The sequence below is a fragment of the Bombina bombina genome, chromosome 1, assembly GCF_027579735.1.
Source record: "Bombina bombina isolate aBomBom1 chromosome 1, aBomBom1.pri, whole genome shotgun sequence".
Lineage (NCBI taxonomy): Eukaryota > Metazoa > Chordata > Amphibia > Anura > Bombinatoridae > Bombina > Bombina bombina.
This window is the reverse complement of record NC_069499.1, coordinates 869,787,426-869,813,238: the sequence shown is the minus strand read 5'-3', so window position 1 is coordinate 869,813,238 and position 25,813 is coordinate 869,787,426. Positions and strand designations below refer to the sequence as shown.

The following is a 25,813-nucleotide window of genomic DNA, read 5'->3' as shown; positions in this document are numbered from 1 at the left end:
AAAAATTTAGTAAAAATGATGCCCAAGATGATTCCTCAAGTGAGGGGAGTAAGCATGGTACTGCATCATCCCCTCCTTCGTCTACACCAGTCTTGCCCATACAGGAGGCCCCTAGTACATCTAGCGCGCCAATACTCCTTACTATGCAACAATTAACGGCTGTAATGGATAATTCTATCAAAAACATTTTAGCCATTATGCCCACTTATCAGCGAAAGCGCGACTGCTCTGTTTTAGAAAATACTGAAGAGCATGAGGACGCTGATGATATTGTTTCTGAAGGGCCCCTACACCAGTCTGAGGGGGCCAGGGTGGTTTTGTCTGAGGGAGAAATTTCAGATTCAGGAAAAATTTCTCAACAAGCTGAACCTGATGTGATTACTTTTAAATTTAAGTTGGAACATCTCCGCGCTCTGCTTAAGGAGGTGTTATCCAATTTGGATGATTGTGATTATCTGGTCATTCCAGAAACACTATGTAAAATGGACAAGTTCCTAGAGGCCCCGGGGCCCCCCGAAGCTTTTCCTATACCCAAGCGGGTGGCGTACATTGTTAATAAGGAATGGGACAGGCCCGGTATACCTTTCGTACCTCCCCCCATATTTAAAAAATTGTTTCCTATAGTCGACCCCAGAAAGGACTTATGGCAGACAGTCCCCAAGGTCGAGGGGGCGGTTTCTACTCTAAACAAGCGCACCACTATACCCATAGAAGATAGTTGTGCTTTCCAAGATCCTATGGATAAAAAATTAGAAGGTTTGCTAAAAAAGATGTTTGTTCAGCAAGGTTACCTTCTACAACCAATTGCATGCATTGTCCCTGTCACTACAGCCGCGTGTTTCTGGTTCGATGAGCTAGAAAAGGCGATTATTAGTAATTCTTCTTCTTATGAGGAGATTATGGACAGAATTCGTGCTCTTAAATTGGCTAATTCTTTCACCCTAGACGCCACCTTGCAATTGGCTAGGTTAGCGGCGAAAAATTCTGGGTTTGCTATTGTGGCGCGCAGAGCGCTTTGGTTAAAATCTTGGTCAGCGGATGCGTCTTCCAAGAACAAATTGCTTGACATTCCTTTCAAGGGGAAAACACTGTTTGGTCCTGACTTGAAAGAGATTATCTCTGATATCACTGGGGGCAAGGGCCACGCCCTTCCTCAGGATAGGTCTTTCAAGGCCAAAAATAAACCTAATTTTCGTCCCTTTCGCAGAAACGGACCAGCCCCAAGTGCTACGTCCTCTAAGCAGGAGGGTAATACTTCTCAAGCCACTCCAGCCTGGAGACCAATGCAAGGCTGGAACAAAGGAAAGCAGGCCAAGAAACCTGCCACTGCTCCCAAGACAGCATGAGATGCGGGCCCCCGATCCGGGACCGGATTTGGTGGGGGGCAAACTCTCTCTCTTCACTCAGGCTTGGGCAAGAGATGTTCTGGATCCTTGGGCGCTAGAAATAGTCTCCCAAGGTTATCTTCTGGAAGTGATTCATCCTGTTCCATTAAAAGAACGAGGGATGGGGTTCTACTCCAATCTGTTCGTAGTTCCCAAAAAAGAGGGAACGTTCAGACCAATCTTAGATCTCAAGATCCTAAACAAGTTTCTCAAGGTTCCATCGTCCAAAATGGAAACCATTCGAACAATCCTTCCATCCAGGAAGGTCAATTCTTGACCACGGTGGATTTAAAGGATGCGTATTTACATATTCCTGTCCACAAGGAACATCATCGGTTCCTAAGGTTCGCATTCCTGGACAAGCATTACCAGTTCGTGGCGCTTCCTTTCGGATTAGCCACCGCTCCAAGGATTTTCACAAAGGTACTAGGGTCCCTTCTGGCGGTGCTAAGACCAAGGGGCATTGCTGTAGTACCTTACTTGGACGACATTCTGATTCAGGCGTCGTCCCTTCCTCAAGCAAAGGCTCACACGGACTTTGTCCTGGCCTTTCTCAGATCTCACGGATGGAAAGTGAACGTGGAAAAGAGTTCTCTATCTCCGTCGACAAGAGTTCCCTTCTTGGGAACAATAATAGACTCCTTAGAAATGAGGATTTTTCTGACAGAGACCAGAAAAACGAAACTTCTAAACTCTTGTCGGATACTTCATTCCGTTCCTCTTCCTTCCATAGCGCAGTGCATGGAAGTGATAGGTTTGATGGTAGCGGCAATGGACATAGTTCCTTTTGCGCGCATTCATCTAAGACCATTACAACTGTGTGTGTTCAGTCAGTGGAATGGGGACTATACAGACTTGTCTCCGAAGATACAAGTAAATCAGAGGACCAGAGACTCACTCCGTTGGTGGCTGTCCCTGGACAACCTGTCACAAGGGGTGACCTCCCGCAGACCAGAGTGGTCATTGTCACGACCGACGCCAGTCTAATGGGCTGGGGCGCGGTCTGGGGATCCCTGAAAGCTCAGGGTCTTTGGTCTCGGGAAGAATCTCTTCTACCGATAAGTATTCTGGAACTGAGAGCGATATTCAATGCTCTCAAGGCTTGGCCTCAGCTAGCGAGGGCCAAGTTCATACGGTTTCAATCAGACAACATGACGACTGTTGCGTACATCAACCATCAGGGGGGAACAAGGAGTTCCCTGGCGATGGAAGAAGTGACCAAAATCATTCAATGGGCGGAGACTCGCTCCTGCCACCTGTCTGCAATCCACATCCCAGGAGTGGAAAATTGGGAAGCGGATTTTCTGAGTTGTCAGACATTGCATCCGGGGGAGTGGGAACTCCATCCGGAACTCTTTGCCCAAATCACTCAACTGTGGGGCATTCCAGACATGGATCTGATGGCCTCTCGTCAGAACTTCAAGGTTCCTTGCTACAGGTCCAGATCCAGGGATCCCAAGGCGACTCTAGTAGATGCACTAGTAGCACCTTGGACCTTCAAACTAGCTTATGTATTCCCGCCGTTTCCTCTCATCCCCAGGCTGGTAGCCAGGATCAATCAGGAGAGGGCGTCGGTGATCTTGATAGCTCCTGCGTGGCCACGCAGGACTTGGTATGCAGATCTGGTGAATATGTCATCGGCTCCACCATGGAAGCTACCTTTGAGACGAGACCTTCTTGTTCAAGGTCCGTTCGAACATCCGAATCTGGTCCCACTCCAGCTGACTGCTTGGAGATTGAACGCTTGATCTTATCAAAGCGAGGGTTCTCAGATTCTGTTATTGATACTCTTGTTCAGGCCAGAAAGCCTGTAACTAGAAAAATTTACCACAAAATTTGGAAAAAATATATCTGTTGGTGTGAATCTAAAGGATTCCCTTGGGACAAGGTTAAGATTCCTAAGATTCTATCCTTCCTTCAAGAAGGATTAGAAAAAGGATTATCTGCAAGTTCCTTGATGGGACAGATTTCTGCCTTGTCTGTGTTACTTCACAAAAAGCTGCCAGATGTTCAAGCCTTTGTTCAGGCTCTGGTTAGAATCAAGCCTGTTTACAAACCTTTGACTCCTCCTTGGAGTCTCAACTTAGTTCTTTCAGTTCTTCAGGGGGTTCCGTTTGAACCCTTACATTCCGTTGATATTAAGTTATTATCTTGGAAAGTTTTGTTTTTGGTTGCAATTTCTTCTGCTAGAAGAGTTTCAGAATTATCTGCTCTGCAGTGTTCTCCTCCTTATCTGGTGTTCCATGCAGATAAGGTGGTTTTACGTACCAAAAGTTGTTTCTAACAAAAACATTAACCAGGAGATAGTCGTGCCTTCTCTGTGTCCGAAACCAGTTTCGAAGAAGGAACGTTTGTTGCACAATTTGGATGTTGTTCGCGCTCTAAAATTCTATTTAGATGCTACAAAGGATTTTAGACAAACATCTTCCTTGTTTGTTGTTTATTCTGGTAAAAGGAGAGGTCAAAAAGCAACTTCTACCTCTCTCTCCTTTTGGATTAAAAGCATCATCAGATTGGCTTACGAGACTGCCGGACGGCAGCCTCCTGAAAGGATCACAGCTCCTTCCACTAGGGCTGTGGCTTCCACATGGGCCTTCAAGAACGAGGCTTCTGTTGATCAGATATGTAGGGCAGCGACTTGGTCTTCACTGCACACTTTTACCAAATTTTACAAGTTTGATACTTTTGCTTCTTCTGAGGCTATTTTTGGGAGAAAGGTTTTGCAAGCCGTGGTGCCTTCCATTTAGGTGACCTGATTTGCTCCCTCCCTTCATCCGTGTCCTAAAGCTTTGGTATTGGTTCCCACAAGTAAGGATGACGCCGTGGACCAGACACACCTATGTTGGAGAAAACAGAATTTATGTTTACCTGATAAATTACTTTCTCCAACGGTGTGTCCGGTCCACGGCCCGCCCTGGTTTTTTAATCAGGTCTGATAATTTATTTTCTTTAACTACAGTCACCACGGTATCATATGGTTTCTCCTATGCAAATATTCCTCCTTAACGTCGGTCGAATGACTGGGGTAGGCGGAGCCTAGGAGGGATCATGTGACCAGCTTTGCTGGGCTCTTTGCCATTTCCTGTTGGGGAAGAGAATATCCCACAAGTAAGGATGACGCCGTGGACCGGACACACCGTTGGAGAAAGTAATTTATCAGGTAAACATAAATTCTGTTTTTATGTCTCAATGTCTCTGACAGCCAATGTGTTCATTCCTGTTATTTTTATTTGTAACCGCCACCCACGGGATTCATTTTAGGACTTTTGTATGTTATTGTTACCCAAGGGGGTGATTTCCAGTTATGTTAAAGGGACAGTCTACACCAGAATTGTTATTGTTTTAAAAGATAGATAAACCCTTTATTACCCATTCCCCAGTTTTGCATAACCAACACAGTTGTAGTGATATACTTTTTTTTTTTTTTTTTTTTTTACAAATAAGTTTTTTATTGAGGTAATGCAAAATAACATAGCCACAGTACATATGTCCAGAAACAAATCAAATTTGGAAAAAGAAAGAAAAAAAAACATCTTTACCTTTCTAACATAGTAAATAGACTAAGTCATCAGCAATTCTAGCAACGAAAATATATTTCTCCAACATTGGTGTGTCCGGTCCACGGCGTCATCCTTACTTGTGGGATATTCTCTTCCCCAACAGGAAATGGCAAAGAGTCCCAGCAAAGCTGGTCACATGGTCCCTCCTAGGCTCTGCCCACCCCGTCATTCTCTTTGCCGTTGCACAGGCAACATCTCCACGGAGATGGTTAAGAGTTTTTTGGTGTTTAAATGTAGTTTTTATTCTTCTATCAAGTGTTTGTTATTTTAAAATAGTGCTGGTATGTACTATTTACTCTGAAACAGAAAAGGATGAAGATTTCTGTTTGTAAGAGGAAGATGATTTTAGCAGACAGTAACTAAAATCGATTGCTGTTTCCACATAGGACTGTTGAGATGAAGTAACTTCAGTTGGGGGAAACAGTTAGCAGACTTTTCTGCTTAAGGTATGACTAGCCATATTTCTAACAAGACTGTGTAATGCTGGAAGGCTGTCATTTTCCCTCATGGGGAAAGCCATTTTCTTAGTCTCAAACAGAATAAAGGGCTTATTATGGGCTAAAAAACTGGTAGACATTTTTATGGGCTAAATAGATTGCTTTATTTGTGCATATTATTCAGATTTAGGATAACATTTGACATTTATAATCTTGGGGAACGCTTATAAAACGGCAGGCACTGTATTGGACACCTTTTTCAGTCAGGGGGCCTTTCTAGTCATAGACTGAGCCTCATTTTCGCGCCATTAATGTGCAGTTGTTTTTTGAGAGCAGGGCATGCAGATGCATGTGTGAGGATCTAAGAATCTCTGAAAAAGCTTTTAGAAGGCGTCATTTGGTATCGTATTCCCCTCAGGGCTTGGTTGGGTCTTAGCAAAGACTATAGCTGGGACTGTATAGGGGTTAAATTGAAAAACGGCTCCGTTATTTTAAGGGTTAAAGCTCTGAAATTTGGTGTGCAATACTTTTAAGGCTTTAAGACAATGTGGTGAAATTTTGGTAATTTTTGAACAATTCCTTCATACTTTTTCACATATTCAGTAATAGTGTTTTCTGTTTGAAATTTAAAGTGACAGTAACGGTTTTATTTTAAAACGTTTTTTGTGCTTTGTTGACAAGTTTAAGCCTGTTTAACATGTCTGTACCTTCAGATAAGCTATGTACTATATGTATGAAAGCCAATGTGTCTCCCCATTTAAATTTATGTGATAATTGTGCCATAGCGTCCAAACAAAGTAAGGACAGTACTGCCACAGATAATGATATTGCCCAAGATGATTCCTCAAATGAAGGGAGTAAACATGATACTACATCATCTCCTACTGTGTCTACACCAGTTTTGCCCATGCAGGAGGCCCCTAGTACATCTAGTGCGCCAATAGTTATTACCATGCAACAATTAACGGCTGTAATGGATAACTCCATAGCAAATCTTTTATCCAAAATGCCTACTTATCAGAGAAAGCGCGATTGCTCTGTTTTAAACACTGAAGAGCAGGAGGGCGCTGATGATAATTGTTCTGTCATACCCTCACACCAATCTGAAGGGGCCATGAGGGAGGTTTTGTCTGATGGAGAAATTTCAGATTCAGGAAAAATTTCTCATCAAGCTGAACCTGATGTTGTGACATTTAAATTTAAATTAGAACATCTCCGTGCACTGCTTAAGGAGGTGTTATCTACTCTGGATGATTGTGACAATTTGGTCATTCCAGAGAAATTATGCAAGATGGACAGGTTCCTAGAGGTTCCGGTGCCCCCCGACGCTTTTCCTATACCCAAGCGGGTGGCGGACATAGTAAATAAGGAGTGGGAAAAACCCGGCATACCTTTTGTTCCTCCCCCTATATTTAAGAAATTATTTCCTATGGTCGACCCCAGAAAGGACTTATGGCAGACAGTCCCCAAGGTCGAGGGGGCAGTTTCTACTCTAAACAAACGCACTACTATTCCTATTGAAGATAGTTGTGCTTTCAAAGATCCTATGGATAAAAAATTGGAAGGTTTGCTTAAAAAGATTTTTGTACAGCAAGGCTACCTTCTACAACCAATTTCATGCATTGTTCCTGTCACTACAGCAGCGTGGTTCTGGTTCGAGGAACTAGAAAAGTCGCTCAGTAGAGAAACTCCATATGAGGAGGTTATGGACAGAGTTCACGCACTTAAATTGGCTAACTCTTTTATTTTAGATGCCGCTTTGCAATTAGCAAGATTAGCGGCGAAAAATTCAGGGTTTGCTATCGTGGCGCGCAGAGCGCTTTGGCTAAAGTCTTGGTCAGCGGATGTGTCATCCAAGACAAAATTGCTTAACATCCCTTTCAAAGGTAAAACTTTATTTGGACCTGATTTGAAAGAGATTATTTCAGACATCACTGGGGGAAAGGGCCACGCCCTTCCACAGGATAGGTCTTTTAAGGCTAAAAATAAGCCTAATTTTCGTCCCTTTCGCAGAAATGGACCAGTCTCTAATTCTGCATCCTCTAAGCAAGAGGGTAATGCCTCACAACCCAAACCAGCCTGGAAACCAATGCAAGGCTGGAACAAGGGTAAGCAGGCCACGAAGCCTGCCACTGCTAACAAAACAGCATGAAGGAGTAGCCCCCGATCCGGGACCGGATCTGGTGGGGGGCAGACTCTCTCTCTTTGCTCAGGCTTGGGCAAGAGATGTTCAGGATCCTTGGGCGCTAGAAATAGTTTCTCAAGGTTATCTCCTGGAATTCAAGGAACTACCCCCAAGGGGAAGGTTCCACAAGTCTCACTTATCCTCAAACCAAATAAAGAGACAGGCATTCTTACATTGTGTAGAAGACCTGTTAAAGATGGGAGTGATACACCCAGTTCCAATAAAGGAACAAGGAATGGGATTTTATTCCAATCTGTTCGTAGTTCCCAAAAAAGAGGGAACGTTCAGACCAATTTTGGATTTGAAGATCCTAAACAAATTTCTCAGGGTACCATCGTTCAAAATGGAAACTATTCGAACGATTCTACCTACCATCCAGGAAAGTCAATTTATGACTACCGTGGACCTAAAAGGATGCGTACCTACATATTCCTATCCACAAAGAACATCATCAGTTCCTAAGGTTCGCTTTTCTGGACAAACATTACCAGTTTGTGGCTCTCCCATTCGGATTAGCCACTGCTCCAAGGATTTTCACAAAGGTGCTAGGGTCCCTTCTAGCGGTTCTAAGACCAAGGGGCATTGCAGTAGTACCTTACTTGGACGACATTCTAATACAAGCGTCGTCCCTGTCAAAAGCAAAGGCTCATACGGACATCGTTCTAGCCTTTCTCACATCTCACGGATGGAAGGTGAACAAAGAAAAGAGTTCTCTGTCCCCGTCAACAAGAGTTCCCTTCTTGGGAACAATAATAGATTGCTTAGAAATGAGGATTTTTCTGACAGAGGTCAGAAAATCAAAACTTCTAAGCTCTTGTCAAGTGCTTCATTCTGTTCCTCGTCCTTCCATAGCGCAGTGCATGGAAGTAGTAGGATTGATGGTTGCAACAATGGACATAGTTCCTTTTGCACGAATTCATCTAAGACCATTACAACTGTGCATGCTCAAACAGTGGAATGGGGATTATACAGACTTGTCTACAATGATTCAAGTAGATCAAAAGACCAGAGATTCACTCCGTTGGTGGCTGACCCTGGACCATCTGTCCCAGGGAATGAGCTTCCGCAGGCCAGAGTGGGTCATTGTCACGACCGACGCCAGTCTAGTGGGCTGGGGTGCGGTCTGGGAATCCCTGAAAGCTCAGGGTCTATGGTCTCGGGAAGAGTCTCTTCTCCCGATAAACATTCTGGAACTGAGAGCGATATTCAATGCTCTCAGAGCTTGGCCTCAACTAGCAAAGGCCAAATTCATAAGGTTCCAATCAGACAACATGACGACTGTTGCATATATCAATCATCAGGGGGGAACAATGAGTTCCCTGGCGATTAAAGAAGTGACCAAAATAATTAAATGGGCGGAGGATCACTCCTGCCACTTGTCTGCGATCCACATCCCAGGAGTGGAAAATTGGGAAGCGGATTTTCTGAGTCGTCAGACATTTCATCCGGGGGAGTGGGAACTCCATCCGGAAATCTTTGCCCAAATAACTCAATTATGGGGCATTCCAGACATGGATCTGATGGCGTCTCGTCAGAACTTCAAGGTTCCTTGCTACGGGTCCAGATCCAGGGATCCCAAGGCGACTCTAGTAGATGCACTAGTAGCACCTTGGACTTTCAACCTAGCTTACGTATTCCCACCGTTTCCTCTCATTCCCAGGCTGGTAGCCAGGATCAATCAGGAGAGGGCCTCGGTGATCTTGATAGCTCCTGCGTGGCCACGCAGGACTTGGTATGCAGACCTGGTGAATATGTCATCGGCTCCACCATGGAAGCTACCTTTGAGACAGGACCTTCTTGTTCAGGGTCCATTCGAACATCCAAATCTGGTTTCCCTCCAACTGACGGCTTGGAGATTGAACGCTTGATTCTATCAAAGCGTGGGTTTTCAGATTCTGTGATAGATACTCTGGTTCAGGCCAGAAAACCTGTAACTAGAAGGATTTACCATAAAATATGGAAAAAATATATCTGTTGGTGTGAATCCAAAGGATTCCCATGGAATAAGATAAAAATTCCTAAGATTCTCTCCTTTCTACAGGAAGGTTTGGAGAAAGGATTATCTGCAAGTTCTCTAAAGGGACAGATCTCTGCTTTATCTGTCTTACTACACAAAAGACTGGCAGCTGTGCCAGATGTTCAAATATTTGTTCAGGCTCTGGTTAGGATCAAGCCTGTTTACAGACCTTTGACTCCTCCCTGGAGTCTAAATCTAGTTCTTTCAGTTCTTCAAGGGGTTCCGTTTGAACCTTTACATTCCATAGATATTAAGTTACTATCTTGGAAAGTTTTGTTTTGGTTGCAATTTCTTCTGCTAGAAGAGTTTCAGAGTTATCTGCTCTGCAGTGTTCTCCTCCTTATCTGGTGTTCCATGCAGATAAGGTGGTTTTACGTACTAAGCCTGGTTTTCTTCCTAAAGTTGTTTCTAACAAAAATATTAACCAGGAGATAGTTGTACCTTCTTTATGTCCGAATCCAGTTTCAAAGAAGGAACGTTTGTTACACAATTTGGACGTTGTCCGTGCTCTAAAGTTCTATTTAGAGGCTAATAAAGATTTCAGACAAACATCTTCCTTGTTTGTTGTTTATTCTGGTAAAAGGAGAGGTCAAAAAGCGACTTCTACCTCTCTTTCCTTTTGGCTTAAAAGCATTATCCGATTGGCTTATGAGACTGCCGGACGGCAGCCTCCTGAAAGAATCACAGCTCACTCCACTAGGGCTGTGGCTTCCACATGGGCCTTCAAGAACGAGGCTTCTGTTGACCAGATATGTAAGGCAGCGACTTGGTCTTCACTGCACACTTTTGCCAAATTTTACAAATTTGATACTTTTGCTTCTTCAGAGGCTATTTTTGGGAGAAAGGTTTTGCAAGCCGTGGTGCCTTCCGTTTAGGTAACCTGATTTGCTCCCTCCCTTCATCCGTGTCCTAAAGCTTTGGTATTGGTTCCCACAAGTAAGGATGACGCCGTGGACCGGACACACCAATGTTGGAGAAAACAGAATTTATGCTTACCTGATAAATTACTTTCTCCAACGGTGTGTCCGGTCCACGGCCCGCCCTGGTTTTTAATCAGGTCTGATGAATTATTTTCTCTAACTACAGTCACCACGGTACCATATGGTTTCTCCTATATATATTCCTCCTGTCCGTCGGTCGAATGACTGGGGTGGGCGGAGCCTAGGAGGGACCATGTGACCAGCTTTGCTGGGACTCTTTGCCATTTCCTGTTGGGGAAGAGAATATCCCACAAGTAAGGATGACGCCGTGGACCGGACACACCGTTGGAGAAAGTAATTTATCAGGTAAGCATAAATTCTGTTTTTCTGGCAAAGAGTATAGAAGTATATCTGGGGTGTGAATTAGAAGATATTTAATGTATATGGTTGAGACTTGCGTATGGTAGAAATAGTTTACTGGAACATATATTACAATAACCTCTTTTTATAACCTTTAACCCCTTAAGGACCAGCGACGTACCCTGTATGTCGCTGGCCTTTTTTTGGGACTTGATTGTTTTATAGTGCGGTCTTGCCACCAGCATTGAGACTGCACTATTCCACAAAGCCTTCTGGAGGGAGGGCATTAATAGCGTGTTCTTGCTAGACTTGTGCTATTATGTCCTGAAAAAACCCTTAACAACCAGTGACATACAGGGTACATTGTGGTCATTAAGGGGTTAACTTAATACAAGTAGGTATGGTCCCCAACTTACTGTGTAAACCATAGAGCAATTTATCTATTCAGAGTGTATTGTGGTAAGATGGGGGTTAATATCCAGGTTTTATTTTTTTTGGGGGGGGGGGGGGATTCAGAGGACAAGAGCCGCTCTGGTTAAAAAAAAAAAAAGGGGGGGAAAGAGGGGGCGAGTCCGGGTGTTTGGGGGGTATAGTGTTGTCCCTATGACGTGGTTTAGTAGGATCTCTATTGAGCTAATTATAAATTTAATTGGATGGGCTGAAGGACAGCTGAGGCATAAATTCCTCCTAAAGTATCTAAGGCAACTCTTAGGTTTTACCAGACTTATGAACTAAATGAGGGGGGCTCGGCATATGAAAAGGTCATAATGTAAACCAGGGAGGAATTGGCTGGAGATTAGTTACTGAGATAATAGAGTAGAGTATATAGTAGGCGGTATATGATGTTTACGAACTGGGTACTGGTAACCATTCAACAGGATATATGTGTCAATCAACTGGGGTTCAATGTTATGCAGAGGGGGGAAGTATTAGACTCTTGTTGTTAGGACTGCAGTATCGTTCCTATAAGATCAGATTGAGCAGGAAGTAATGTTATGAAATTAGAAGGGATTGTACCTATTAGTGAGAGAATATATGGGGAACCTAGGTTCAATATTCAGTTCATGTTAAATAACTTAAAGTGCATATAAGGGACTAGACAGTAAACAAAGAATAAACAGGGTAACAGTACATCTAGATCCATTGTATTACATATGTTGGGACAAATCCTAAAATTATGTTAGGTAAGCTTTATGGGTGTGTAAAATTGACCTAGAGGTAAGTTTCTATAGTTGGTACCATAAAGAACTCTGCAGTGTAAGATAGTTAGGAGGGCAAATGAGGAATGTCAAAATACAAACTGGAACACTGTAATATCTCAAAGAGCCCTATAGCTATATACAGTAAGAGGTGAAACAATATAAACAAGGTAGACATTGCCTAGTGAGGTCACTTTTGTGTAAGCACTAAATTACCAAAGTCCACATCGTAGGATGCAAATGGTATTAAGGAAATATATATATCATTTGTGCACTGTTCTATGATGAAATTCTGAACAGGAAAGCACCTGCTAACTCACCCGGCTTCTTGTCGGTACTTTTCTTTTGTCAAGGTGATGCGGTATTTGGGAGCGGCCCGTCCACAGGGGTACCCTTGATCGGAGGAATATCTCTTCACCGGTAAAATAACCTGGACTTCTTTAGACGAGCCTCCTGTCCGGTACTTTCTCCCCTCCTGGGCCCGCTCCTCACTTCACCGCTCAGCATTCAGCGTCTGACGTCACCTGCGAGTACCCGACAACTGGCCACACCTCTCCCTCTGAGATGCACCTGCCTCCGCTGGTGGGTGTGTGGTGAGTGCGTCCACTAGGTTCTGTCGTGCCGTAGAATCTTCCGTGCTTGCTCGATTTCTGAATCAACTGGATAAGTAGTAGTAAGCAGCACCGGAGACTTGTATGCACTTAAAAGAAATTCACTTTATTCAGGCAATTGGATCCTTTACAAAGCGGTTGATATGTGACAAATTTGTGCCATAGAGTTGCACCCCATGAACCGTTGCTTACGCGTTTCAGCTACGATTGCGGCCATAAGGGCTGAAACGCGTAAGCAACGGTTCATGGGGTGCAACTCTATGGCACAAATTTGTCACATATCAACCGCTTTGTAAAGGATCCAATTGCCTGAATAAAGTGAATTTCTTTTAAGTGCATACAAGTCTCCAGTGCTGCTTACTACTACTTATCCAATTGCCTAGTGAGGGTAATGAGATAAAGTAGCAGATGTGAATTCTCAGGTGTAGATTTTTAAATGTCCTCATTTATATCAACTGACTAATTTCTAGCTGTTAAATCTAATTTTAAAGAGGACTGAGCTAAGGAACCCACTAGGGGCATCTTTATATCTAAATTAGAGGCAACGATATGAGAAAGGGTGCTAAATGAGTTATACTATTTCTTTAGGTCTATTTGGAAAAGGTGTCAATTAGTACAGTATTTGATAGTCTATGGAGAGATGAGACAATATGATACCCAGGCACATTAGTGCCCGGAAATATTGATGTGTCATGGGATCTAAAGATCAAAAGAATATGTATATAGCCATGTGCGCCACCCCGGGGGCAACCAAGCTATAAAGTGATGCGGGCCCTCGCTGCTCATTAGTTTATATATGACATAAATTCATGTTTTATGATTAGAGCAATTTGTATACACACATATAGGTATGTGTGCACCCTTCTAAAACATTAACCAACATCCCAATATGCCTAGGAACCCATCATGATCCTCCCTGCTTAAGAGCATTAACTAGGGTATAAATAATGTGCGAGTGATAATTGGGGTTTGACTAAGACTGTAAACAATAAAGATAGAGTTGTGGATTTCCCCACTTAGCCCTCCTATGGTAGAGCTTAACCTAACCACTCCATGTGGGATTTTATAAAGCTGTTTAGTCCTGATAATACGATAATCGTATGCATATAGAATACTGGAACCTCCTCTGTATCAGCCTAGACGCTCTGAGTGTTACCCATAGCTAATTTGTGGTGTATCTGAATATCGAGATGTTGCCCACGCTATCACACTATATAGATATCTTAGGTAAACTTGTAAGAGAGAAGTGAGGTGTGCAACAGTAGGGGACAGCATTTGACAAAATTAGATACACATAAAACTACAACAACCTGGTCACAGTACTAAAGATTAAATATATATTAAGGGTTTACAGGAGAAAGTCACAATAATTAAAGCCGGTTTCCTGATTATATGACCACAATGAAAACATCAAGAAAAGCTATCAGGAAACCGCCATTGATCGTACATATCTTATTGCATGCAAAGAATCTAAGTCCAGTGTTACTTGCTGATTTATTAAAGAGAGGAGGCTTTGGTTTCTGGTTGTGAGGAGTACACTGACCGCATATGTTTAAATATGCTTCTGTTAGCTACTTACAACCTCAAAAGGCACTCTGGTGATGTCAATGGTGACTACCCGACTCCCTGTTTAGCACATGTGGAATGCAAATACAATCTGGGGCCAATTTCTGAGAAAGTCACTGGAGGAGTAGTAAAGCAACCCCAAAACCCTGCAATAGTAGTGAGGTTGTCGGGAGGGATGTGTATCCTGGGTTCCAGAACTTGGGATAGTTCCTGTGCTATTGCTCGTTGTCCGGATCGGTAAGTTATCTTAAGCTGTAGTGTCTTTATATTTGAAGCAGAACAAAGGCCAAACTCACATATAGACGCACCAACTTGATCTATGCTTAGACCATTGCGCAAGCTAGACTGGGAGCTGTGGGTTACAGAGGTAACTTGGGGATCGTCGTCTAAATAAAGATCTGGTACTTGCCAACTGCTATCGCCTCCTCTACAATTCTCCCCAAGAGCTTGTGAACAACCTCCTGCTGTCATCCAACAGCTATCGGCAAAATTTAAGATCCGTTGAGGCGTACAAGTTGCTGCACTGTTTCGAGAGGTTAAGCGAAATGGTGTATTCTCTGCATGTAGGTGCCACACGTCCGCCATCTCTGCTTCCTCCATTGTTGTCTCACATGTATCCCCATGGGCAGTGTTAACCTGGAGTATATGAGCAAGATCTTTAAATTGGTTAAGCATTTTCCTTTCCAGAGCTATAAACAGAGCTCGTACTTCCCCAGAGAAATCCTCCATTATTTTGCAGTCTGTAGTGTCCGGGGTTGTTATGTTGTGCTCTATGTAAACTCAGTGACCCGAGTAAGAGTGCTGGAACACCAACTTCTACCTCAATTTAGGGCTCTTACAAATATAATAAAGGTATCATTTGGTACAGGAAAACATTCTCTTCATGTGGATGCCAAAATCTGCATTGGATGGCTTGAGAGAGCTCAAGTTTTTTAATGGATTAGAATTCTTTAAAGGAGAGCTCTAAGCAAAAGTGGCCATCTTAGTTGCTGGTCCGGACACGCACCCGTAATAATATACTTTTTAACTTCTGTGATTATATTGTATCTAAGCCTCTGCAAACTGCCCCTTTATTTCAGTTCTTTTGACAGACTTGCAGTTTAGCCAATCAGTGCCTGCTCCCAGATAACTTCACGAGCACAGTGTTATCTATATGAAACACATGAACTAACACCCTCTAGTGGTGAAAAACTGTTAAAATGCATCTGAAAAGAGGTGGCCTTCAAGGTCTAAGAAATTAGCATATGAACCTCCTAGGTTAAGCTTTCAACTAAGAATACCAAGAGAACAAAGCAAAATTGGTGATAAAAGTAAATTGGAAAATTGTTTAAAATTACATGCCCTATCTGAATCATGAAAGTTTATTTTGGCCTAGACTGTCCCTTTAATGTCAACCAAGGACTTACTTACTGGTTTGTTATGGAAATCATATGGGTAATTGCTAGTATATGTTTATATGTAAGGGCTCAACAAATGATTCAAACATTTAGGCGTCAACAAGTTTTAATGACGTTGGGTTTTCTTAAGATTATACACACACACAGTTTACAGTAACACGCACAAAGCACACATACAAAAAATGTATCCCTTTGTCTAAAACACAATGGCATTTTACCCTTGATTGCCAGTAACGTACACAACAGAAATGTACCCCTTTTGATTGCCCTCTTTCTTGTTTTTGGCCCAGTCTGTCACCTGCGTGTGATATACTATCTCTGTGACAGAACCACATGCAGGAAGCTTGAGAGCACGGGATGCATCACCAATTGCAAGCAACTATTCTGGCAGCTGCAGACTTTTTAAAAAAAATATATAATTATCATGCTATTTGTTTGTACTCTAAAGTTGTTAGTGGGTGAATAAATACAGAGCACAAAAAACAGAATTTATGCTTACCTGATAAATTACTTTCTCCAACGGTGTGTCCGGTCCACGGCGTCATCCTTACTTGTGCGAATATCTCTTCCCCAACAGGAAATGGCAAAGAGTCCCAGCAAAGCTGGCCATATAGTCCCTCCTAGGCTCCGCCCACCCCAGTCATTCGACCGACGGACAGGAGGAATATATATAGGAGAAACCATATGGTACCGTGGTGACTGTAGTTAGAGAAAATAATTCATCAGACCTGATTAAAAAACCAGGGCGGGCCGTGGACCGGACACACCGTTGGAGAAAGTAATTTATCAGGTAAGCATAAATTCTGTTTTCTCCAACATTGGTGTGTCCGGTCCACGGCGTCATCCTTACTTGTGGGAACCAATACCAAAGCTTTAGGACACGGATGAAGGGAGGGAGCAAATCAGGTTACCTAAACGGAAGGCACCACGGCTTGCAAAACCTTTCTCCCAAAAATAGCCTCTGAAGAAGCAAAAGTATCAAATTTGTAAAATTTGGCAAAAGTGTGCAGTGAAGACCAAGTCGCTGCCTTAGATATCTGGTCAACAGAAGCCTCGTTCTTGAAGGCCCATGTGGAAGCCACAGCCCTAGTGGAGTGAGCTGTGATTCTTTCAGGAGGCTGCCGTCCGGCAGTCTCATAAGCCAATCGGATGATGCTTTTAAGCCAAAAGGAAAGAGAGGTAGAAGTCGCTTTTTGACCTCTCCTTTTACCAGAATAGACAACAAACAAAGAAGATGTTTGTCTGAAATCTTTTGTAGCCTCTAAATAGAATTTTAGAGCACGGACTACGTCCAAATTGTGTAACAAACGTTCCTTCTTTGAAACTGGATTCGGACATAAAGAAGGTATGTCTTTTGTGTAGTAAGACAGATAAAGCAGAGATCTGTCCCTTTAGAGAACTTGCAGATAATCCTTTCTCCAAACCTTATTGTAGAAAGGAGAGAATCTTAGGAATTTTTATCTTATTCCATGGGAATCCTTTGGATTCACACCAACAGATATATCTTTTCCATATTTTATGGTAAATCTTTCTAGTTACCGGTTTTCTGGCCTGAACCAGAGTATCTATCACAGAATCTGAGAATCAAGCGTTCAATCTCCAAGCCGTCAGCTGGAGGGAGACCAGATTTGGATGTTCGAATGGACCCTGAACAAGAAGGTCCTGTCTCAAAGGTAGCTTCCATGGTGGAACCGATGACATATTCACCAGGTCTGCATACCAAGTCCTGCGTGGCCACGCAGGAGCTATCAAGATCACAGAGGCCCTCTCCTGTTTGATCCTGGCTACCAGCCTGGGAATGAGAGGAAACGGTGGAAAGACATAAGCTAGGTTGAAGGTCCAAGGTGCTACTAGTGCATCTACTAGAGTCGCCTTGGGATCCCTGGATCTGGACCCGTAGCAAGGAACCTTGAAGTTCTGTCGAGACGCCATCAGATCCATGTCTGGAATGCCCCATAATTGAGTTAGTTAGGCAAAGATCTCCGGGTGGAGTTCCCACTCCCTTGGATGGAATGTCTGACGACTCAGATAATCCGCTTCCCAGTTTTCCACACCTGGGATGTGGATCGCAGATAGGTGGCAGGAGTGATCCTCCGCCCATTGAATTATTTTGGTCACTTCTTTCATCGCCAGGGAACTCCTTGTTCCCCCCTGATGATTGATATATGCAACGGTCGTCATGTTGTCTGATTGGAATCTTATGAATCTGGCCTTTGCTAGCTGAGGCCAAGCCCTGAGAGCATTGAAGATCGCTCTTAGTTCCAGAATGTTTATCGGGAGAAGAGACTCTTCCCGAGACCATAGTCCCTGAGCTTTCAGGGATTCCCAGACCGCGCCCCAGCCCACTAGACTGGCGTCGGTCGTGACAATGACCCACTCTGGTCTGCGGAAGCTCATTCCCTGGGATAGATGGTCCAGGGTCAGCCACCAACGGAGTGAATCTCTGGTCTTCTGATCTACTTGAATCATTGGAGACAAGTCTGTATAGTCCCCATTCCACTGTTTGAGCATGCACAGTTGTAATGGTCTTAGAAGAATTTGTGCAAAAGGAACTATGTCCATTGCTGCAACCATCAACCCTACTACTTCCATGCACTGCGCTATGGAAGGACGTGGAACAGAATGAAGAACTTGACAAGTGCTTAGAAGTTTTGACTTTCTGACCTCTGTCAGAAAAATCCTCATTTCTAAGGAATCTATTATTGTTCCCAAGAAGGGAACTCTTGATGACGGAGACAGAGAACTTTTTTCTATGTTCACCTTCCATCCGTGTGATCTGAGAAAGGCCAGAACAATGTCTGTATGAGCCTTTGCTTTTGACAGGGACGACGCTTGTATTAGAATGTCGTCCAAGTAAGGTACTACTGCAATGCCCCTCGGTCTTAGAACCGCTAGAAGGGACCCTAGTACCTTTGTGAAAATCCTTGGAGCAGTGGCTAACCCGAATGGGAGGGCCACAAACTGGTAATGTTTGTCCAGAAAGGCGAACCTTAGGAACTGATGATGTTCTTTGTGGATAGGAATATGTAGGTACGAATCCTTTAGATCCACGGTAGTCATAAATTGACCTTCCTGGATAGTGGGTACAATCGTTCGAATGGTTTCCATCTTGAACGATGGTACCCTGAGAAATTTGTTTAGGATCTTCAAATCCAAAATTGGTCTGAAAGTTCCCTCTTTTTTGGGAACTACGAACAGATTTGAATAAAATCCCATTCCTTGTTCCTTTATTGGAACTGGGTGTATCACTCCCATTTTTTAACAGGTGTTCTACACAATGTAAGAAGCCTGTCTCTTTATTTGGTTTAAGGATAAGTGATACATGTGGAACCTTCCCCTTGGGGGTAGTTCCCTGAATTCCAGAAGATAACCCTGAGAAACTATTTCTAGTGCCCAGGTATCCTGAACATCTCTTGCCCAAGCCTGAGCAAAGAGAGAGAGTCTGCCCCCTACTAGATCCGGTCCCGGATCGGGGGCTACTCCTTCATGCTGTTTTGTTAGCAGCAGCAGGCTTCTTGGCCTGCTTACCCTTGTTCCAGCCTTGCATCGGTTTCCAGGCTGGTTTGGGTTGTGAGGCATTACCCTCTTGCTTAGAGGATGCAGAATTAGAGGCCGGTCCGTTCCTGAAATTGCGAAAGGAACGAAAATTAGACTTATTCTTGGCCTTGAAAGGCCTATCTTGTGGAAGGGCGTGGCCCTTTCCCCCAGTGATGTCTGAGATAATCTCTTTCAATTCTGGTCCAAATAGAGTTTTACCTTTGAAAGGGATGTTAAGCAATTTTGTCTTTGATGACACATCCGCTGACCAAGACTTTAGCCAAAGCGCTCTGCGCGCCACGATTGCAAACCCTGAATTTTTCGCCGCTAATCTAGCTAATTGCAAAGTGGCATCTAAAATAAAAGAGTTAGCCAACTTAAGTGCGTGAACTCTGTCCATAACCTCCTCATATGGAGTCTCTCTACTGAGCGACTTTTCTAGTTCCTCGAACCAGAACCACGCTGCTGTAGTGACAGGAACAATGCACGAAATGGGTTGTAGAAGGTAACCTTGCTGTACAAAAATCTTTTTAAGCAAACCCTCCAATTTTTTATCCATAGGATCTTTGAAAGCACAGCTATCCTCGATAGGAATAGTAGTGCGCTTGTTTAGAGTAGAAACTGCCCCCTCGACCTTAGGGACTGTCTGCCATAAGTCCTTTCTGGGGTCGACCATAGGAAATAATTTCTTAAATATAGGGGGGGGGACAAAAGGTATGCTGGGCTTTTCCCACTCCTTATTCACTATGTCCGTGCATGGTAATAAGCATTGGCGCGCTAGATGTACTAGGGGCCTCCTGCGTGGGCAAAACTGGTGTAGACACAGTAGGAGATGATGTAGTATCATGTTTACTCCCTTCATCTGAGGAATCATCTTGGGCAATTTCATTATCTGTGGCAGTACTGTCCTTACTTTGTTTGGACGCTATGGCACAATTATCACACAAATTTAAATGGGGAGACACATTGGCTTTCATACATATAGAACATAGCTTATCCGAAGGCACAGACATGTTAAACAGGCTTAAACTTGTCAATAAAGCACAAAAAACGTTTTAAAACAAAACCGTTACTGTCTCTTTAAATTTTAAACAGAAAACACTTTATTACTGAATATGTGAAAAAGTATGAAGGAATTGTTCAAAAATTACCAAAATTTCACCACAGTGTCTTAAAGCATTAAGAGTATTGCACACCAATTTTCAGAGCTTTAACCCTTAAAATAACGGAACCGGAGCCGTCTACAAATTTAACCCCTATACAGTCCCAGCTATAGCCTTTGCTGTGACCTAACCAAGCCCAGAGGGGAATACGATACCAAGTGACGCCTTCTAGAAACTTTTCCAGCTACTTTCAGATCCTCACACATGCATCTGCATGTCTTGCTCTCAAAAAACAACTGCGCAGTAATGGCGCGAAAATGAGGCTCAGCCTACAACTGGGAAGGCCCTCCCTGACTGGAAAAGGTGTCTAACATAGTGCCTGCCGTTAAAAAACGTTCCCGGAGTTTATAAATGTCAATTATCAGCATAAACATGTATAAAATGCCCAAATAAAGCAATCGATTTAGCCCATAAAAGTGTCTACCAGTTTTATAGCCCATATTAAGCCCTTTATTCTGTTTGCTAGACTAAGAAAATGGCTTACCGGTCCACATGAGGGGAAATGACAGCCTTCCAGCATTACATGGTCTTGTTAGAAATATGGCTAGTCATACCTTAAGCAGAAAAGTCTGCTAACTGTTTCCCCCAACTGAAGTTACTTCATCTCAACAGTCCTATGTGGAAACAGCAATCGATTTTAGTTACTGTCTGCTAAAATCATCTTCCTCTCACAAACAGAAATCTTCATCCTTTTCTGTTTCAGAGTAAATAGTACATACCAGCACTATTTTAAAATAACAAACACTTGATAGAAGAATAAAAAACTACATTTAAACACCAAAAAACTCTTAACCATCTCCGTGGAGATGTTGCCTGTGCAACGGCAAAGAGAATGACTGGGGTGGGCGGAGCCTAGGAGGGACTATATGGCCAGCTTTGCTGGGACTCTTTGCCATTTCCTGTTGGGGAAGAGATATTCCCACAAGTAAGGATGACGCCGTGGACCGGACACACCAATGTTGGAGAAAAGTGTGTGTGTGTGGGGGGGGGGGGACTTGTAGGCACAACTGGTGTGTTTTTTTTTGTTGTTTTTTGCTCCTGAAAAATTAAATGTGGGTATGTTTTTTTTTTTTTATATATATTTATTATTATTATTATAATATTCTTATATATTTTTTCCCCCCCATCTAGACCACATATTTGAAAAGGTAAACCCAGCAATGCAAGCACTGGGCTTTGAATGCAAGTGCCTTGGTGGAGGAAAGATCGACCACAACTGCAAAGACCAGAAGATCAGAGTATTTGGTGAATCAACTGTAAGAAGTTTTGCTTTAAAATATAAACCTAATTTAAAGGGACAGCAAATTCATAATTAGACATTCATGATTTAGACAATACAATTTTTAACAACTTTCCAATTTACTTCTATTATTTAATTTGCTTTGCTAAAAGATGTATCTAGGAAAGCTCAGGAGCAGCAAAGAACCTAGGTTCTAGCTGTGGATTGGTGGCTGCATATATATACAGATTGTCATTGGCTCACACATATGTACAGTTAGAAACCAGTAGTGCATTGCTGCTCCTTCAACAAATGATACAAAGACAATGAAGGAAATTAGATAATAGAAGTAAAGTAGTTTAAAATTGTATGTTCTACCTAAATCATTAAAGAAAAATTTTGGGTTTCATGTCCCTTTAATGCAGTGTTTTCCTAGGACCTTTTTAGCGGGTGCAGCAACTGGCTGATTTAACTGACCACCTGGCTAAAATTTTTAGCCAATATTAATCTAAAATTAGCTAGTATTAAAAATGCTAAATTTGTACTGCACAAATTATTAAATACATTTATGTAAAATTATTCAATTCATTTGTGTCCCCATCCAGCTACTAAATAATGCCACCGGGCTGGCACAATTTTCGGTGGAGAACACTGTTAATGTTAAAATAGATTTAAAAAATTCCACCATGTATAATGTGTTATCAGAATGCTATCTTCTCATTGGCTAATAAGGAAAAAGACTCAATAGCTTGGCAAAAATGTACCTGCTATTGCTATATTGAAAAAAGAAATAAAAACAAAACACTTTTTTTAATATGTAAATTGAAACGCCTTTTACTTTTGTGTAAAAATTATATTTTGTTTGCACACTCCCTAGAGAGGCCCAAAAGAAAAATCTGTAACCTAGGTTTTCAAAATGCTACAAATCTCTTAAACCATCTAGGAGCGTAAAAGCAAATATTAACTAGATCTCCAATTATACACCATGTTTTATTATATTGAATCGCAGCCCAAACATGCCCTCCTATAAATACTTTTTTTGATCTAGAACTCTCCCAAGGCAGAACTACCTCCTAAGGAGCCCAAGGTAGTCCTATCCCACTTTAGTAGGCTAAATGGGACTTTAAGTGTCTCTTGATTGTCTGAGTCGTACCTTACCAACATTTGTGGCTGAGAATGAGGGATACAAGAGGTTGATTGGAGCCCGTCACTATTTTGTAGGTGGAGCCGTGGTGGAAGGGACCATGAGTGGTTAGTGGGCGGGATTGTGGGTGTTTCTGGGTGGTCTGTGGGTGTGTCAGGGCAGTTTGTGAGTGTTTCTGGGTGGGGCTAAGGAACATTTTATAAAGAGGGACATATGACTGTCTCAGAAGGAAGAAGCTCAGAATCGGGGACTGTCCCTCTCATATAGGGACAGTTGGGAGGTCTGCTTAGTGTCCTGAATCAACACTACAACTCTAAAAATGTATGGCTTTCAGCTGGGATCTCTCTGGTAATATTTTGAGGTCCTGAAATTTATCAGAGAACTTCTTTGCTTGACCTTCTAAATAATTTTTTTAAAGGGATATAAATATACAAAAAGAAAATGATCTTGCATGTAAGAGCATATTTTATTGTTGCACTATTGCTTGCATGTAATTATTTGTTCATCCCCTGCAAAAGGGTTACACACACACACGCACAGTTAGTCAGCTCTAGAGCAGCAATGCATTACTGGGACATAGCTGAACACATCTGGTGAGTCATCACAAATGTGTGTAGTCACCTGCAAGCTTCCAGTAGTGCATTGTTGCTTCTGAGCCTTCTTAAGTATAATCTTCAACAAAGGATTGAATTATTAATTAATGTACTCAAAGAATCGCATCTCTGAGTTTCTGTGTTGGACGAAAGATCTCTCGTCAATTAGTGTTTCCTTTCCCTACAAGAGCACCAAAATATTTTTATGATGGTACGTTTGCATTAAAAACAGATTCAAAAACCTTTCTTGAAAAGATGTCGTTGCTTCTGGAGAAGTCCGCCAGGTCATCTAATTTGTTTGGGAACCTGCTAATAGTTTTACATGATTCATATGTAAATCTTTCAACTAGAGCCTGTTTCTCTTTGATATGCTACTTAAGGAAAAAATACTTATACTGTAATTAAGAGTATCCGCTTATGGATTAGTATATACAATGCTTTAAAGGGACATTAAACACTAAATGCTAGATAGAGTTATGCATTCAAAGAAAAGATTAGTCTGAGAATAACATGTAGATGGATTTTTTTAATGTTTCATTAGCTATTTAATGTAAAGTTTTAGTGTCTATAACACAATGGGAGCTGCCATGATGTAACGTAGGTTACATAGAAACATAGAATTTGACGGTAGATAAGAATCTGATTGTTGATTTTTTTGCATAAGAATAGTATCGGGCAAGAAAATCCTACTCCAGCTAAAAAGGGTGGGTTTTTGACCGACCCTATAAATAAGAACTACTACGGTGAGAGCTCCTTGGGTACTTACACAAGGTATGGAAATCACAGTAAGCAGGATTCGTAAAATAGTGGTTTTATTCAAATCATAATTGGTTCTATTACAAATAGTGACTTGAATTCAGGAAATATAAATTCTGCAGGGAAATGCTTGTATTTGGCTCTGTTGTCATGTAAGATTTCTTATTTATTGATGTCACATTCAGTAGGGGAGGCACCAATTATCCAAATCACTAGTATTTTCTGTAAATTTGAACAATTTTTTTTTCTCTCTTAGGGATATGGCAAGGCAGACCATTCAGTTACAGCTGAAAAACTAAAGAAAGTGTTCACTGGCTACGAGGTGACATGGTCAGATGATAAGAAATAAATTCCTTTACCACTTGAGCTGTTTCACCGTCAGTTTTTAATTTGATAAACTGATGTCATTTGTACACAAATAAAATGGATAATGAAGTATTAAGCTGTTAAAATAAAAAGCACTTTTTTTCAAGGATTTTTTTTTTGTGAATAAATCTACAGTTTACAGCCTTAATCCAGATTAAAAAATGTTGTTTGTTACATTTGTATTTTAACATAGTTGTATATTTTCCTAACAATTCGCTACCATTACACCATATATGCATTGAAGCTGCGCTACAACAGTAGAACAGAATTGCCAAATAAGTGTGCTGTAGAATAGCTAGCACTAGGGATGGGCGAATGTGCTGTAAGTGTAATTCGTTTGGTAGAATTTATAGTCCTCGGGGACATTGGTTTTGGATAATCGAATGTTGATAAGAATGAAAATTCATTAAAGGAACAGTCAAGTCCCAAAAAAACGTTCATGGTTCAAATAGGGAATGTAATTTTAAACAACTTTCCAATTAACTTTTATCACCAATTTTGCTGTTTTCTCTTAGTATTCTTAGTTAAAAGCTAAACCTAGAAGGTTTATATGCTAATTTCTTATACCTTGCAGACTGCCTCTAATCTGACTGCATTTTGACAGATTTTCACCACTAGAGAGCGTTAGTTCATGTGTTTCATATAGATAACATTGAGCTCACGCACGTTAAGTTACCTAGGAGTGAGCACTGATTGGTTAAAATGCAAGTCTGGCAAAAGAACTGAAATAAGGGGGCAGTTTGCAGAGGCTTAGATACAAGGTAATCACAGCAGTAAAAAGTGTATTATTATAACTGTGTTGGTTATGCAAAACTGGGGAATGGGTAATAAAGGAATCATCTATCTTTTTAAACAACAAAAATTCTGGTAATCGAATGTTATTTCCAGTTTTTGAATGTTACTTTTAATAAGAAAATTATTTCTTACATATGTTTTATTAAACAATGTTAACATAACAAACATTAACATTTAAGCAACAGTGCAAAATACAAAAGGCAATAAATAAAACTGTAACTTATCAGTCAGGGAGAAACTTGAAGATTGACACAGAGGTACCTAATTCACTGAGGATATAGCTCCCAAACTTCACTTGCAATGTTTTGAGATGTTCTAATATGAGCTGTGTTCTTCCTCTTTGGAGAGAATTCCCTTGACGTTTTCTCTCATTGTGGTAGCTCTGTCAGTGCAAATGTTAGCACATATTTACCATGTGTGTTTTGTTTTCCTTAAAGATATATAAACTCAAAAATGTGCTTTTGTAAATCAGAGTATACAATTTTAAAAAAAAAAGGTTCTAATTTACTTCTATTATCAAATTTGTTTAACCTTTTTATGCCGTTCTATTCCGTCATAATTACACTGGGCTTTAGTGCTGTTATGACGAAATAGAACTTCATA

At 41.8% G+C, this 25,813-nt stretch overlaps 1 protein-coding gene across 1 annotated transcript in view; it reads left to right on the top strand.

Moving 5' to 3' along the window:
* LOC128646087 (14 kDa phosphohistidine phosphatase) overlaps positions 1 to 24,521 on the top strand; it is a 39,349-nt gene extending 14,828 nt beyond the window's left edge. The window contains exons 2-3 of the mRNA XM_053699529.1: positions 21,469 to 21,593; positions 24,306 to 24,521. Coding sequence (XP_053555504.1) covers positions 21,469 to 21,593; positions 24,306 to 24,398 — 218 coding nt within the window. The 3' untranslated portion in view covers positions 24,399 to 24,521. The remainder of the gene's footprint in view (positions 1 to 21,468; positions 21,594 to 24,305) is intronic.
* The last annotated feature ends 1,292 nt before the right edge of the window (positions 24,522 to 25,813 follow it).